The following is an 18,307-nucleotide window of genomic DNA, read 5'->3' as shown; positions in this document are numbered from 1 at the left end:
CACCCACAACAAAAAAAGCCTCTTCAGCCAAGGCTCCTACATTGTACCAGAGTTCAGATGAAGGTGAAGGATGCAGAGCAGAACCTTCCCCTGTAAGATTACTTAGGGACAGCAATTGGTTTTTAGACCTCTTTTCTGTGCCAAAAGCTCTGAAGCCTCCATGACAACAAAGAGCTCTAGATGGCCACCTTTGTTCTTTTTGGAGGAGTTCCATGGAGTAACTCACTAATTTAGCTAGCAATAACTCCTGCAGGTGCAGATATCTGTGGTCTGAATGCTAAACAAACGGAACACTGAAAGTGTAAATAAGGCTTCCTCCAGAGAGCAGAGACAGTAGCCGTGCCCATAAGGAAAAGGAAACCCTGCTATGAGATTCTGGAAGAGTTTGGGAAAGTTGTGGCTATCCACCAGAACCTGCGTGGAAGAGGAGTCTAAAGTGTGAACCAAACAGCAGATAACAGACCAAGAGCCTTCTCCATATGAAAAGATACAGCAAACAAATGTAGAAGATAATTTTTTTTCTGAAGCCTCTATAGGCTCTAGAGATGGAAGTAAATAGCCCTTAGTAAGGACAGCAGTGAGAAACGTCTGTGTTGCTGCAGCAGGGCTGGGGGAAATCACACCCCCACGGGCATCAGCAAGTGGCAATTAAAAGAATGGCTTCAAAATGAAAATGGCAAGTGAGAGAGGCCAAGAATGACACAGCAACTAGTTAGCAGTGGGAAGGAAGAGCCCAGAACAGAGATATCTACAAGACAGGTAATAAAGGGCATGGTGGAGAGAAAATGAAAAATAAAAGGATAGAAAGTGGAAGATGGAGAATGGAAGACACTGGATGCAGGACCTGTATCATGCTTGGTATTGGAAAAAAAAGAAAACCTAAAAGAGATGCACAGCAACAAGAAAAAGTTTTGGGAGATGGAAGAGTAGGGAACAAAGAACATTCTCAGAGGCAAGCAAGTGGGTAATACAAAGAACTGCAATGAATGGAAAATTTAAAAAAAATCCCTGATAAAGTGTTTCTCCACTTTATATAGGAGAATGACAAGCTGACTTAATACTGCAGTCTGAATAACCAATACAGAGGTCATCCCCTTTAAATAAGTTTCATTGTTTTACTGGACTCAGTATTTTTAATGAGCAGCATGAAAAATTTGATCTTAATCCTTTGAACCAGGACTTTATTAATTAGGGCAATATTAAGACAGCATCCTTTTATTAGAATAACTTCTCTAACTTCTATAACAGAAATGCTTGAAATCATTATGTAAATAAACAATTTTCATATTGAAGCTAGGGTGAGAGGGCAGTTTGTTTCTTAGGGTTCTATCAACTCTTAAAAATAATCACATCTTAACATCTGTCTTTCCCTTCATATGCCTTTTTTTAAGTTCTGTTTAACTATTTGAAAAAACCAAATATAAAATTCAGAATGGGAACAAAATACAGTTCTCAACACTGAAATTCAAAAGTTAAGTTCATTTACATACCTATTTGGTTTTCACTCCTTCAGGCTAATATGGTTGATGTCTGCAAAATGCAGACATGCAAGAAAGCAAAGAGTACAGCTAAAACTGTAACACGTCAAGTTCCAAATGTGTTCTAGAAACATCAGATGTCATTCGTATTTGTTTTTCTATTTTTAAGAGGCACAAATTCTGTAACTGTTAAGTTTTAAAGCAGTAACTTACCTCTGCAAATAAAGGGGATATGACTGTAGACAGGCATTGGGATACAGGTCTCTTCGGGATATCCTTTTCCTTTAAAGAAAACAAAATTCTGACCAATTTTATTTCAGAAAAAAAACTATCCTCCTTGTATTCTGTTTCTAATTAAAAAAAAAAAAAAAAAAAAAAAAAAACCAGTTCCAACACACTACACTTTAGGAAAAATCTGTTTGGGTTGTCTTGGTTTACCCCCAGGCAGCAACTAAACACCATGCAGCCACTCGCTTGCTCCTCCCCACTCCCAGTGGAGGAGAACTGAAAAGAGGTAAAACTCATGGGTAAAGACAAGAACAGTTTAATAATAATAATAGTAATGAAAAGGAATATAATAATAATAATAATAGTGATGAAAAGGCAGATAACAAAAAGAGAGAAATAAAACCCAAGAAAAGACGAGTGATGCACAATGCAACTGCTCACCACACACTGACCTATGGCCTACGTAGCAACTCCACCTCTCCCAGCCAACTCCCCCCAGTTTGTACACTGGGCATGGTGTGGAACACCCCTTTGGCTGCCCTGGCCACCCTCCCTCCCAGCTCCTTGTGCATCTGTTTGCTGGCAGAGCAAGGGAAATGGAAAAGTCCCTAACCTGGGCTAAGCGCTGCGTGGCAACCACTAAAACATCCACGTTACCAACATTGTTCCCACACGAAATCCAGAACGCAGCACTGCAACAGCTACAAGGGAGAAATCTGACTCTATCCCAGCTGAAACCAGCACAGATGTATAATACAAATATATAAAATGTTCTGTAACCGCCTATTCCAAAGCACTGTGGAAAATGGAGGTCAAATTAAAATCTGAGGCTGCAGCATCTCAAACAAAAAAAAAAACAAACACAAAAGCACAAAACCAAAAACTAAAACAAACCACCAGAAAAAAAAAAAACAAACACAAAAATGTCCATAATCCTACTGAGCAGTACTAAATCATAGACATGCTGATATTTACAGGTTCCTCCCACATGATAAAATATTTTTCTTGTATTTCCCAGACCTGATAAGAGCGCACACAGAATTTTCAGAAGCAGGGTAGCAACCACCTGCCCTGGCCACACACAAAAAAAATGTTTTGGAGCAGCTCCTACACATCTCTTATTCTGGGTTGGTTGGGGTTTTTTGGATACATGCACATTGTATCCTTTGCTACATATAGTCTTTTCTCCTGAAAGACCAGAAGCTTTCCTCAAAACCCCAGCCTCATTTTGTACTGGTTTAAGTTTACTTTACAGAAGGAAGACTTTAAAAATAAAATTTTGCCTGGTATTCCTCCAGTGGTAATAGTTCACAAACTACAGAAATGGTTTGGTATATATTTCACAACCTACAGAAGAGACACATTTACAGAATACCTAAACTTCTGGCTTGCTCAAAACATTTTGTGACAGGCAATTGTAGAATACGCATTTTTAGCGGTTCTGAAAGTTTTACAATTTAAACACTTTTAAAGGTATAAAAATCACCCCGCTGAGTTATTAAAGCAAGAATTATCTCCTTGTGTAATAAAGTCAGTATTTTGAGCACCTTATTTCTTTGCAACTCCAAGGGCCAGGCTGCTCCGTTCTCCAGACTCTTGGGGTCTTTCTCTCTTATTGTGAAGATCCACTCTCCTGCGTCACTCCCGCCTGACGCCTGCCCGTCTGGTTCACTTCCAGGGAGGGAAAAGAAAGAAGTTCCATGACCCACACCTTACTGTCTGTGCTCATTCAACACACATGCTAAACATAAAAACTACAGTCAAAACCAAAATCAGGATTCTGTTGTTTTAATCCTTACAGGTTTTCACAAGTATGAAAAGTAAAGTACCTTATCTTCAGGGAAAATTTTAAAAATTAAACTAAGGTACTTCACTAAATGCCAAATTAATTTGAAAGGCAGGCATTACAGATCAAAAACATTTTCCCAAGTTACATAAAGAAGTAACATGAAGTGGCTTATTGCTATCTGAAAACTGGCACTTAGAGTACTTCAGATCATTAGAGAAGGTCGAAAAAATTAGAAGACTTAATTCACTTTTTTTTTTTTTGCCTAGAAAAACAGCTAAGACAGTACCTTAGAATACCTTCAAGGAAGACAATTCATCCCCAACCCATTAGCAAGGAAAATTTACCACTTCAAAAAAAAATTGGCTAAATAAAGTGGCTTTAACAAACTACATCACTACAAATCAATCTTTTGGCTCATTATTTGCAGATGGCATAGTGATATTTTTCTATAACTCCTGCTAAGTAAATAGAACAAAAATATTTATGCTAACATTAATAAGTCACTGCAATACGTTTCTCTTCTCCCTGCAATAAATATCCTTCTGTAAGTTAATTTCTTCTTGACCTGGGAATTAAGAGTGATGTGCAAGAAAACCATCAATTAAAATTGCATCTGAATTAAAAGGCCATTAAAAGGGCATCTTAATTGCCATTGTACAAAAAGCATTTAGTGCAGCCTAGTAATAAGTGCAAGAAAAGCCTCCAAGATTTCACACTAAATCAGGTACAACTTCACACTATCACTGACAGAGGCAGGTCTGCCTTCCTTGTATACATCAGTTCTACTATATTGATCCAAGAGAAAAATACTTCTCGATTTGGAAAGATGTCATTCCAGCATGTCAAACCAACTGACCCCTCTAGCACATGGGCTGCTGTGCAAGCAGAGGAGAGGAAGGCAGGCTTACACGTAACATTAAATTGTCTCACAAACACTCAACAGCCAACCTAGTCCCATTCCTGTGCCAGCCTATGAAAGCCAGTCTGATATTCTATAGACAACTCCCCTCCTTAGGTGGCCATGTGCCCACAGAGCATGGTGCATGTGCCCACTGTTACTTGGGCATGCAGAGTGAGGCCTACCTTCTGCTCACGTGAGAGGAGTGACAGTTGGCCTTATGTCTAGGAGGTACCCTAGACCCTACATAAAACAGAAGGCAGTACAGAATGGCCCAGAAGAATTTTCTCTCAATGCCTTTATTTGCATGAAATCCCTCGCAACGCTCAAATCAAGATTTCATTAGTTTACCAAGGCTGCTAAGCTGAAAAGCTATAATTAACAGAACACTAATATATGTGTGCTAAAAGTAACTACTTGGGTCCTATACTTACACAGGATATTTTACAAACTCACACTTACTTATCTGAGTCATCAGAACTGGAGTCGTCATGACTTTGTTCAGACTTCCATCTCTTGTGCCTATCAATAAGGTCCGTCAGGTAGGAAGTTTTCTTCGAGTTTCGTAAAATAAATTTGTGTTTTAAGAGCTCTTTTGCAGTAGGTCTCTTTAAAAAAGAAGAAAAAGAGGGGTTTTTTTTTACTGCATTTGAGAGTGTTAATTGACTCACTATAAAAAAGATTAAGAAATCCAGACTTCAGTTTTGATACAAATCAGATTTAAAATATATACAGTCTCAAAAAAAAGATCCTGGTGAATATGTTGCCCTATATTAGAAAAGTTGAACTGCATTTATTCATGTCATTCCTGTGAACCAGTCAAGCTCTCTACTGTATATTGACAAACAGATGAAACTCACAAAGCTTGGGTCCTTGTTTAAACAGGCCTCAACAAATTCTTTGAGGGATTTACTGAAGTTTCCTTCCAGCGTTGGTGGATTGTTCTTAGGAATGAGGAACAAAACCTTCATTGGATGCAGTTCTGAATGAGGTGGTTCTCCTTTTGCAAGTTCTATGGCTGTTATGCCCAATGACCAGATATCTGCCTGTCAGAAACAAGAATTTAAGATTAGGTTGGAGGAAGAGAAGAACCAGTCTTGTTTTTTGTCCTAGCTTAACCCCAGCCATCAACTACACACCGCAGAGCTGCTCACTCACTCTCCCTCCAGTGGATGGGGGGAAGAGAATTGGAAGGGTAACAGTGAGAAAACTTGCAGGTTGACATAAGAACAGTTTAATACTTGAAGAAAACAAACCAAAAAAAGTAATGAAAAGGCAAATAATGAGAGAGAAATAAACCCCATGAAAGACCAATGATGCAAATGAAAGCAATGGCTCACAACAACCAACCAATGCCCTGCCAGTCCCCATGCAGCAGCCCCCCAGCCCACCTTCTCCCTCATTTCTATGATGCACATTTATATGATGTCATGTGGTCTGGGATGTCTCTCTGGCCAGCTGGGGTCAGCTGTCTCAGCTATGTCCCCTCCCAACTCCTTGTGCACCTTCAGCCTCCTCACTGTTTTTTCAATCCAAGATTTCAACCACTAAAGTATTTGGTCCAAGTAGCTTCTTAAACATTGACAGAACTTTTCTACCTCATCTGCTTTGTAGAGTCATACATGTACAAACTGTAGACCTAAACTCTTGTTGCCAAGAGGGACAACCCAAGCAATGCAGCAGAGATCAGTGCTAGATCCACTACCATTCTCTTTCATTGGTGAGTTGGACTCACATTGTTACTGGATTGCCATAATATGCATATTGATTTTTTTAGGCAAGATTATTTAAATATATTTGTTTCATAGGTTTTCATCATCAAAATGTACTGCTCTAAGGAACGCTGCCTCCCTAGATCCAAATCCTACTGACAAAACCCCAAGCAATGCAGCAGAGATCAGTGCTAGATCCACTACCATTCTCTTTCATTGGTGAGTTGGACTCACATTGTTACTGGATTGCCATAATATGCATATTGATTTTTTTAGGCAAGATTATTTAAATATATTTATTTCATAGGTTTTCATCATCAAAATGTACTGCTCTTTCTAAGGAATGCTGCCTCCCTAGATCCAAATCCTATTGACAAAACTGCCTGAAGTAATGCATCATAATTCCCTATGTTCTGCTGAAGTAATAGATCTAAAAGTCAAAAGGATGGATAAATAAACCTCTCAGAAAAATGAAAGGAAAAAAAAAAATCACAGAAATATCTGTTTCAAAGAACAAGATACAGTTAAAAACATTTGTTTTGATTTTTCTGTTTCTTTTGAAGTGAAAGCAGAACAAAGACTTGTTCTCAGGAAACCAGTTCACTTCTCTCTGGAGCGAGCTGTCCCAAACAGAGCATGTGGAACTTTGTTACAGTGTAAACAGATCTATTTCCAGGTACTGGACAGAGGAGAGATTTCATTTATCACTGCTGTCCTTAAGTGTCCCTCTAGTCCATCTCTGTCTGCCCAGCTGATCTTTGACTAACTCACACAGGACTACAGGCTGGTAGCTGATGAAGTGTTTGCCTCCATTCCACTACCACAGCTACACTGCCCAAGTGAAAACAAGCTGCTCCTTCTTTGTTCAGACAGCAGTTAAGAGCTTAGTTACCTAATTTTGCAAATAAGGGGGGGGGGGGTAACAGGACCTGAGTCAATCAGCAATCAAATTTATGAAATTACATTTTATTAACCCATGTTACAGAACTGCCAAGAAGTTTAATTTATCTTAATAACAGCATTATTAGCTAAGCTCTGCTCAAGTCTGAGCATAATTTGAATAAATTCCCTCTAGCAGGAAACCTTTCCTTGGTTATGAAAGAAAAGTGTCACCTGCAAAGATGAGTCTTTGTGTTAACAAGTAAGCATTATTATCCCCAATTTATTCTGAATTTCAGTTTCTCAAGAGGAATGTGTTAAAGCCATAGAAATGGATAAATTTTCCTCTGCCAGGCTTTCAGTCACAGATGGAGCACGTGTATGTGTTAAGTATAAAAATCAAATTTATATGCGCATACATATCCACATGTGCACACAGAACTACTTCCTTCTTTTCCTCATCTTTATAGCTTCATACTGCTAGTGGCCTTCCCCCACAAAAAAAAAATCTCCAATAAACCATGCCTGCATACTGAACTCCAAGACAGGTTCTGGAAGCCCATTCCTGTTGGGAGCATCAAGGATAAACACTCCAAATTCCTCTAGAACTGTCACCTCTCCATTCACAGAGGTTCTCAAACCTTAAGTTTAAGTAAGAACTTAAAAGTTCTTATTCATTCAGTAAGGTTCTCAAAACAGGGACCTAAGTAGTACCAACTACATGTGTCTCCAGTGAGGAATATCTAGGATGTGCTTGTCTGTGGCAAATTCCAGAACAGACGTAAGTCAGTCCTCCAAATGGCACAGGTGAAGCATAACCTTAAGAAGTGATGATACTACATCATTACCAAGTTTTACCACATCATGATTTTTACAGTTTCAAATCTTGAACAAAAATTAGTCTTCCAAATCAGATGAGATTCAGCACATCACTGGTAGCTATTTACTGCAGTACTGCCATAAGCCTTTCTTCTTCCATTCTAATGGGTAAAATCTAGTCTGGATTTGAAGCTCTTGTAAGTAAAAGAAAATAGGCTATGTGCAAAAGAAAAACATTTTAAATTTAAATATTTATTTTTCTAGTTAGCTGTAGAAGTTATTTAGTAGAAAGTACAGAGAAGCAGACAGGGGAAAACTAAAAAAAGGTAAGAAAAAATACTGACTTTCAGATGAAGGAATCAAAACAGGAGGAATAATTAAGAACTATTGCCAAAATAACAAACTAGAAAGAGATTCTATGAGGACATTATATGGAAGAACAAATAGCTTTGACAAAAAGAAATCAATGGTATGGAAAAATATTAATAAAAAGGAAAAGGAAATAAAACCAGGTGGTAGATTTAACATAATTATAGTAAAGTTTTGACATTTTCACTTTCTCCCCATGGCTGACAGCACAAATTTCAATGTTTCGTTTTCCCTTGTAGTTTATTTTTAATGTCCAAGTAATCCAAAGGGATAACGAACTCTAGCTGCTAAAGAAGCTAACGAGTATGCCTCTCAGATTAGCTACTGACCACATTAAAATGCAAATAGTATAGCTAACAGTCTCTCACAGAAGCCATCTGGAAAACCCACGTTCTCAAATATATCAGTCTGAATTATTATTTACAAAAGTCTGACAGAAGCTGTTGAAATTTTAGCATCTGCATCAGAAATCACATATCCTGACTGTTTTTTAGCAAGTCAAGTGTTGGAATGCTTTGTAAATATACCCCGCAATATATGGTCTGAGAAAGAATAATAGGAATTATCTTAAGGACACAAGCCAGTCTGAGAAGAGGACTGAATAAATCAAGAATAGAATGAGTATATTCTGTACGGATGTTAAAGAATACAGAGCTCACATGTACACAAAGCCATCCAAAAAGCCTATTAATCTTGAGAGCACAGAACTGGAAACAAACTGGGACTTGGTTTGACATTAAGTTTCATGCATTTTAAAAGAAAAATACACAAAATGTATGCATTTGTCAAATCTGAATTAAACCAGCATTTTTCAAATATGTAAACATTTTTTATCCTTGAAAAAAAACTTGCTTCTCTACCTTAACAAACGATAAAAGATAATATACACATATGCTTCCATAACACACATCTGGAAAAAAAAAATAAAGACTATATCAAAAATCAACAACTTATGTTAAGTATTTATTACTTTTACACAATCTTAAGAGACATTAATGTGAATGTTAAAATATTTTGAAGTAATGCAAAGCCAATAAAGTTTTACTGTTTTAACTAAAAGCACTTTAAGTGCTTCACACATGGAAATTCCTCAGAAGCTTGTCTCTTTGGGCAGAGAAGGGCAACAAAGCTGGTGAAGGGTCTGGGGATCATGGCTTATGAGGAGTGGCTGAGGGAACTGGGATTGTTTAGCCTGGAGCAGAGGAGGCTGAGGGGAGACCTTATTGTGCTCTACAGCTACCTGAAAGGAGGCTGTAGCAAGGTGGGTGTTGGTCTCTTCTCCCAGGTAACCCGCAACAGGATGAGAGGAAATGGGGTTAAGTTGCACCAGGGGAGATTTAGATTGGATGTTCAGAAGAATTCTTTACTGCAAGAGTGGTGAGGCATTGGAACAGGCTGCCCAGAGAGGTCTTAAAAAAAAAAAAACCACATGTGGACATGGCACTTCAGGATATAGTTTAGTGGTCATGGTAGTGTTGAGTTGATGGCTGGACTTGATCTTAGAGGTCTTTTCCAGCCCTAATGATTCTACGATTAACCAAGAAGCATATCAGAGGTGTAACTATATCTCGATATCCAAAACTGCTTCAAGTGGAAACCAGGATGCTGGAATAATAGTTCTTGCCTAAGTTACATTGATAACATAGTGTCAGGCATGGTCAGGAAATCCACCAACTGTCTTTAATATTACAACAAGTGATGGAAGTGCTGAATCAATAGGAGACCTTCAGCTTTATAGTGATACCAGCAATGTCAGACTTCAGGCCTTCCTTCAGTCTTATTAGTAGTTATGACATAACTTAGGTTTTGCTTTGCCTTGCACAGTTGTGCCATTTCAGCAGCCAGCATGGGCAAAGGTATCTATCCAATCAGAAAAGAAGCAATAAACTATTTAACAGTTGGTGTGAGCACATGAACAATGTGAAAGAAGCAGGTGAACTGTGCCCAAGGTAGCGTCGTAGGGCACTTTCAAGGCTTTCTTCATGCTTTGTCCAAGCGAAAAATCATTCCTAGAAGCCAAATATCAAAAAAATCCCAGCCACCAACACCTCAAAACTAAAACTAAACAAAACAAAAAACACCATCCACAAAAAAAAAAAAAAATTTACTCAACCTTCAAATTGGGAGTTTGAGGTCACTTAAGCTTCTAGAGGCTCTACAGAGCTCTACTAGTTATTTTTAAAAGAAACCAAATAGGGAAGGGAAGGAGGTAATACTACAAACAGTTTAGGCCAGAGCCAGTACTGGTGACTCCTTAGATGCATGAGGCTGGAAAGAAACATGCCAACCTGTTTCACTGCATGGAGATGTGGCCAATCAACAAATCCCTACAAGGGGATCGGAGGTGATGGGCAAGAAAGATGAGCCCAGGGAAGAAAATAAGGAATGACTGCTAATTATCATAAAGAAAGCTGATCTTATCTCAACACAAGTGGGATTTGAGCTGCAACCAGTAGGTCATCAGGTTATGCCATCAGCCTTCCATGTCAGTAGAGCAGTGTCTCACTGAGCTAGCCAGACCAGTATGGTGTAGGACCAGCAAGGAGGTGTAGTTAAGTAGCTCAGCCTAACGGAAGTATAAAAGCTGAGTAGCCAACAAAAGGAGAAGAGCAGTGGGTTTGAGCTCCTAGCAACTCAGTGCCATGCTGGTGAGCACAGGGAGACCAGCAACAGGAATCACGTATCTATTGTGATGCAATTGTATCTTAAAATTGCTATATTGTGCTCATAAAAAAAAAAAATATATCAAAATCCCGTGTAATGTAAATATCAACAAATAAGTAATATTAAACATTAAACCTGCGTTGTACAGAATATCTAAAAGCAGAGGGTCAGACAGTAGCACGGACCTATGCAGCACATTCTTCCATAGAGAAATAACAGCACTTTCAACCAAAACGTTCACCGTCACCAAATTCACATTTTTCAAGTGTTGCTTACTTTTTTTTCTAAAAACAAGCAGAAGCCTATTAATATTTTGTATGTATTTGCTGCATTCCACTTTCAAGCAACCATCAAAAATATTCAGCAGAGTGGGATGAAAGGTGACAGGATGCACTTGGCAAGAAATACCACAATACTGACATCTGGATGGACTCAATACACTAGGAAACTTCAAGTTTGGATATAAATTAGGAAAGCTTCTTCCCTTGTCGACAGCTTAGAGCTGCTAGGTACCATCTGAATGTACATCTGTCTAGCCACTAAACTACGCAACTCAAGTTTAAAAGGGAAGGGGCTTGGGCTCATGCCTTGCAATACCTTACCTTGGAATCATACGCTGATTGCTTTATTACTTCAGGAGCCATCCAAAATGGTGTTCCCACAAAGGTATTCCTCTTTATTTGTGTATCTGTTAGTTGTCCTGCTACTCCAAAATCTGCTAGTTTTACTTCCCCTTGTTCAGATAGCAATACGTTAGCAGCTGGAATAAAGAAGAAGAAATATGAGAAATTAAGACATTTGACACTAGGAGGGTGCCCATTTATATTGCATGAGCTCTTCTAATATTACAATACATACAAACAATTTACCTTTAATATCTCTGTGGATTTTCTTTTCTGAATGCAAGTAATCGAGTCCTTTGAGTATCTCCCTCAATATTGTGGCAATCTGGGTTTCATCAAGTGAGCCAGGTTCCAACTAGGAGACACAGAATATTTTTATATGTATGTGTAGATACATATACACACACACACAGGAGAAACAGAACAGAAATAACACTGTGACTATAAAGACTATAAACCTCCTTCTGTCACACTTCAAAAATTACGATTTGCTAACTTTGTAACATGAGATACAACACAGAATATTCTTTTTAAAAAACAGAGCTCTAAAATAAATGGCCTTATGAAAAAATGGGCAAAGAAACACTCATTTACCTAAAACACTTCAAGAAGTTTGTTGAAGGCACCACAAATATACAGTTTCAAGTTAATACCTTGTGGTCAAGCCATAGGTACATACACAGCATTTAAAAAACTTCTACACTGTAATCTGATTATTAACATTACACTGAATTTAGCAGTGCAACTCCACAGCCCTATATGGACCCAAGTTTTAAAGTCTGAGAAAAAAAACTTATAATGTACCACATCACACACCCTATTATACATTGCCAGGGATTTTGTGAAGCTCTCTACACCACAACTCAAACCACTAGGCCAATAGAGCATTGCATATTAAAGAAGTTAACTTTTTTAATATAAAATTGAAGGTATGAATCTGCAAATTGTTAGAATTAAAGGTTCCAAATAATTTGACTCTTATGAGAGGAAAAAGCAGATCTCAGAACTCTCTACAACTGATACAAATTCTAAAACTGAGTATGCCACTAACTCTAAGATGACAGATGGAAGGTCACTTCTCCGAGAGGATTCTTAATGAATAAGGACACTTTGAGAGACTGAAAGTTTGTGGACAACAATGGGAAACATTCCAGTATTCTAGTGTACTCCACAACAGCAGCCACTGAAGTACAATCAAAAAGTTTATCTCAGAAGCTTCACAATGTGACAAAGTATTTCAGATTAAAATACCACATCCCCCAAAAATCCTCAACAGAGACATTCCCAAAGCTTTGCTCCAGCTTGGCTGTGAGCACCAGTGCAGACTTGGTACCTGCTACAGAAGATGTAATGAGGGAAAATCTCTTCTGTCAGATGTTAGCTCACCTCAGCGAGGAGGAAGTTGGTGAAAACAGACTAAGGCTGAGAGTATTAGTGCTTGTACCTCAGCCACAAACCTAAACTATACTCAAAAGTTGAACAACAAAGGTACATGTAATTGCATGAAGTGTACTTTCTCTTGTGAGGTGTGATTTTCCAAACAGCCAGTGCATGTTCAAGTACAGAAAACACCAGGCTCACATGGTGTGTATACTTCAAACACTGGGTTCAGGGTTTCCATTCAGCCTTGTCACGAGCACAGAAACGTGATAACATGTGCCAGTTGTCCTGCCAGATTCCACGTGAGAAGTGTCACATGCATGTTAGAATCAGGAAAACTGGCACCGGACCATAAATTGAAAATTAAACACACCCAAAATGCTTAAGATACACTTACATGATTACTTCAGTTCTGTGGAACAATTTCTTCAATAAGGTTTTAGGATATGACCAAAGACTTTGTACTATTTCTAGGCAACAAACCATGGTCAACACACAAGTGAAATGTGTGTGATAAAAAAAACAAAATCAAACCGCACACCAAGAAAATATGACAACACCTGTTTTCTTTCCACTCTTTTATACCTTTTTGAAGCACGTAATTTTTTTGATGAAAGTAATAATTTATAAAAGCCAACCTAGTTTCTAATTGCTCTTTTGTCAGGAAAAAAAAAAATCACAACAATAAATTTTAAATCTTTATGGGGAATATTATCAATTTCTACATAACCACCTAACTTCTAACAGGATGTAGAAAATAAAGGTATAAATGGGTTCCAAAAGGCCCTGCTGTATTTTAATTGCAATTACAACTACAGAAAGCCTTTTAGTTCCCCTCCTGTCTTCTGGATGTCAACAGCAGAATCCCTCTACATTGGCCTTTTTCCTTTTGCCCTTTGCTCAAGCATTCATTAGGTGCCCCAGTTGAGAACAGCAGGCTATGCTACAGAGACTTTCCATCTCAACTGGTATGACAATTTTCACATACTGCAAACACCAATTATTATTTCTATAACAGCCTTTTTTACATGTACAATAAATGTAAGATGCTGTGTGATTTTGTTTGTTGGGTTTATTTTGACAGCTAAAATGAATGGACAGCATCCAGCTATGGAAAACACAAACTGTGCTGAACCTTCTGAAGTATGATTCAGAAGTGAGTAGTCTGTACCAGGTGCCAAAAGCAGCACTTGCTCTTGTTGAATTTCATATGGGTGGTGATCCCATAGCTCTCTAGTTTATTCAGGTCTCTCTGCAAGGCCCCTCTAACCCAGAGGGAGTCCACGGATCTGCCCATTTCTTTGAAATGTAGTTTTTAACACCAGCCTAAATTGTGGTTCTATTTAGACATCAATGAGGCTTCAAACTGGGAAACTTATTTATTTTGGGGAGATAGTCGTGGGGAAGATGTATACACTAGGAGTTTCAGTGACAGGATGAGCAGATAGAAAAGAAGTATTCTGAGCCACCAGTACTCTCTGGCTGCCGTAAGATTAGCATTCCAAGATGTTTATATCCTGCTTCCAATATTATGTTGCTTAGTGCCCTTCCATCTACACAAATAATCAGTCTTGCCTCATGGAAAATATTATTTTCCTGGCATTGACAAATACTTTTTTTCTTCTTTACTGGAAACAAACATTATCCTAGCCAAATGATGTATTATAGTTTCCACAATTATAACATAGGAGAATAATTATGTGATGTAAAATAAAAAAAAAACATACATAATTTACTTACTAGATCAAGGGCTGAGCCTCCACCCAGATATTCCATTATTATCCATAATTTTGTATCCTGTAAAACAAAACCACCAAAAAGGTATTACGTTTAAAAAACAAAAAAAAAACAAGTTAAAGGGACTTGTTCCATTCTTTCTGCTGAAGAAAGAATCTACAGTTTTGAAAGACCACTAATGTTTAGCTGTTCTTCTAAAATATTTTTGGATTATTCTTTAAGATACATTATTTTTAGTCCCATCTGACAAGGAATTAATTTAGTCTGTCGCAAGCTATTTACACAACTGTGCATGTTCAAGAAAGCTTAATTCTGTTCCTCTAAATTAACAAGAGGACAGCTGCCTCACATTTACCAGTGGGAGAGAGCACAGATATTAGAAGTTCATTACTTCAAAATAACTGATGCATACTCTTAACGTCACACTCAAGCTCATTTCACAGCATCTCTTTTTTCTACTGATACTAATTCTGCTACAGTAGAGACAGTATCCAGGAAAGCAGAAACTTCTCTTTAATCCCTGCCAAAGAGTGAAGCAGCAGACAGACCTCTTGCCTTTAGGCCAACTAGAACTGGACAAGTGTTCTGGGCCTGAATTCCCCAGCACATTAACCCCCAAAAGCCTTCTTATCACACTCCTTAGTACATTCTGCAAAGGTATCTTTGAGACAGGAAAGAGACAGAGTCTTACATTTTTAAACTCTGATTATAAACATTCAGAAAAAGAAATAATAATTACATCATAAAAAACATATTTCTTTTCCTTAGAAAAAATGTCTCGATTTTGCTGATTATCTTTATTTGTACAGATGCTCCAAAATATTTTCGTTAACAAAGCTGACTCCTGTTTAGGCTAAATTAAAATTTTCAAAATTTAAGATTTATTCTTCACATCTCTGCATTGTTTTATTTTCTTAAACTGTCATCTGTCTCTGACCTAAGGAAGAATACCACTAAGGTTTCACTGCCAATGCTTATGCATATGATATATGGTACAGAATTTTGGACAACTGTGTTCAAGAAAGATGAAGCAAACTACTAAAAAAATATTAAGATGATCATAGCAATTTGCTTGCTCAACCTAATAAAATAAATGGTAACACACACACAAAAAAAAAAAAAAAAAGAAAAACACCACACCACACACAACCCAAACCCCAAGCTACTATATTCTCAAAGAAAAGCCTGGTACATAAGAACATTTAACACACTATGCTAAGAAAGAGACTAGATCAAATAATCTCTTTCCGCCGTTCGCAGCATCTTATTCTCAAATATCCTAGAAGGAGAAGTTACTTCACTTTTTCCTTTCAGTACTAGCCTTGAAACATGTTTTAAAGTAAGGCCATAAATCTTCCAGACAGATATTAAAATAAAATTGCTGTAGGGAACATAAGGTGGGGTTTATTTTAGATTTTATGGTTATCAAGTTATATTATGGCTTGTTAACTTTAATTCTATCTAACCAAATATTCAGAAGACTTCTAGCATAAAAATATAAGGATGTCTCAGAGCAAAGAGCACATAAATAGTAACAATATTCATTTACTTCGTCCTGCAAAACAAAACTTAATGTAAAAGTAACAATTCACAGACAGGTAAGACTCTAAATATTAATCTATAAAGATGGATTAAAGTTTTTGGAAAAGTGATAAGTGTATTCCAGAACACAGCTTTTTCTAAATCCCCTGACAGATTAGGAAATTTTAGCCCTTTGTACTCACTTAAAACTTTTAGTCATCATTATAGCTGTAGTTCCACCTTCATTTGTCCCGTCTCTGCTCTCAGAATGCACCTTCTGTAGGTGAATGCACACAGCCCTCACCACCTACGTCCAGTTACACAAACTGTACTATTTCTCACTAAATTCCTAGATCACACTTCCTTCATCACCCATTATTTTTAACACAAAGATGCAGCTAAAATTAGATACCTCTCTTCAGGAATCAGCTAATATTATCTGACAAACACAGTCTTGTTAAAAAATACTATAAAAGAGTCAGAACAAAATTACTTTTTGTTAAAAAAAAAAAGATACAAAATATAATCTAGTTCAGTATCCACGTATAGCATTTTGATAATGCTTAGTTTCTACAGACATTCCAAGAACTCTATTGGATCTTGAGAGAGTCCATTATAGTACTGAAATATTTGTTTCACCAAGAGTTTCACAGATCTTGCCTTTCCCTTCAAGGCTTCAGATCCTAATTGTTCCAGAACAAGTATGCTTCTGAGAAGTACCTTAGAGCAAGTCATTTCACCTTCAGAAGTCTTCCTAAACTTGATCAAAAATTTTGGTACATATTTTGCTTCAGCTTCATGTCTTTTAAAGTTGAATGACATTCCCTGAATATTCAAATTTTGTGTCTGCAAAATTTACATTTAACAATAATTTAAACAGAAACGAGTCAATTGTATCACTGCTTTTTATTTCAATGCAAATGCCTGAGTGGGAAACAACAAGGTAGTACAAATGAACCCCTTAAGCCTCTCAAAAAAAAAAAAAAAAAAAAAACCACCACCAAACACAGAGGACACACCTTCCCATTTCTATCATCTTGATTACCTCGTCGATTTAAAGAACTAACAACCTGAACTAAGATAATTATCCCAAAAGATAATTATCCAGAAAACTAGCTACTAAATTTGCCAGCTGAAGATTAGAAATTAGAGGCAGCAGAAAATAACTAAAAAAAAAAAAAAGTATGAATATCATTTTAATTACGGTTACGTGATCATGTAACAATTCCACAGCTACAAAGTATACAATTCATAGTCTTTTAAAATCAACATTTATCCTTCCCAATTCTTTCCATGGTTTGCAAAGTCTTTACCCCTGAAACTTTCATCAGCTGCTTGGGGCCACATGTCTGAATTCACAGTCTAAAAGCCACGGACACAATAAATTCGGAATACATCATTTTAAAACCAGTATGGAAATGCATTTAGGGAACACACAATAACTGTACCTGTACTCCAGTGTGAAGCTAAGCAACAGCAATCCATTACAATTGTGGCACTTCTGTATCTGTAGCCCTAGATTCAAATGATTTATAATTCCCTAGGGTTTCCCCTTCCCCTTCCTCCAGAAATATTACTCAGCTTTATGGATGTTTTGGAGTGGGTTTTTTTTCTTTGGTTTGGTTTTGGGTTTCAGTTTTCATTATTCATATGAAATACCTGAACAGATGTAATTACTGTTGTAGTGAATCTTACTATCACTTAACTAATTCTTGCTGGAATTTTTTGTTTGTTTGTTTTAGCTTTCTTATTTAAAATCTGCATACGTTGCTTAAGAAGAAAACAACAACACATTTTTGGTGAGAGAGTCTTAATGGATTGCTTAATACATATTCTGCCTCAGAGCCAGTAACCCACATATACTAACTTCATGCCTTGCAAGAACAGCACAAGGCAAGTCGATCACCAGAGCAGCATGCCTCCTTCCTTCCTTCCTTCCTTCCCAGAGCATCTCTGGCATGCCTCACAACACCTAACACCTACTGTCACTTTCCCTTTTAAAGCTGACCAAATCCTCTTTTTTGGCTTGTACTTCTCACATTCTTCCATCTATATTCCCCACTTATACATATATATAACAGCAAAAGCACTAAATTTTCTTTCATACAGAGACTATAGCTAATATAGCCTATATTATTATTATTATTACACATAATCACTTATATTTTCAAAAAGATACTATGCTTATATACTGAGTCTAGCAACACTTA

General features: G+C 37.3%; 1 protein-coding gene across 1 annotated transcript in view; it reads right to left on the bottom strand.

Moving 5' to 3' along the window:
- Positions 1-18,307, bottom strand: part of STK24 (serine/threonine kinase 24) — a gene marked incomplete at its 5' end in the record, with an annotated part of 46,756 nt that overhangs the window by 4,988 nt on the left and 23,461 nt on the right. The window contains 7 exons of the mRNA XM_008942074.1: positions 1,692-1,760; positions 3,254-3,377; positions 4,856-5,001; positions 5,254-5,439; positions 11,439-11,596; positions 11,706-11,814; positions 14,580-14,636. Of these exons, the coding sequence (XP_008940322.1) occupies positions 1,692-1,760; positions 3,254-3,377; positions 4,856-5,001; positions 5,254-5,439; positions 11,439-11,596; positions 11,706-11,814; positions 14,580-14,636 (849 nt within the window). The remainder of the gene's footprint in view (positions 1-1,691; positions 1,761-3,253; positions 3,378-4,855; positions 5,002-5,253; positions 5,440-11,438; positions 11,597-11,705; positions 11,815-14,579; positions 14,637-18,307) is intronic.

The sequence above is a fragment of the Merops nubicus genome, unplaced genomic scaffold (genome assembly GCF_000691845.1).
Source record: "Merops nubicus isolate BGI_N331 unplaced genomic scaffold, ASM69184v1 scaffold676, whole genome shotgun sequence".
NCBI lineage: Eukaryota > Metazoa > Chordata > Aves > Coraciiformes > Meropidae > Merops > Merops nubicus.
The sequence above is the reverse complement of the archived record's forward strand: the minus strand, read 5'-3'. Positions and strand labels throughout refer to the sequence as shown.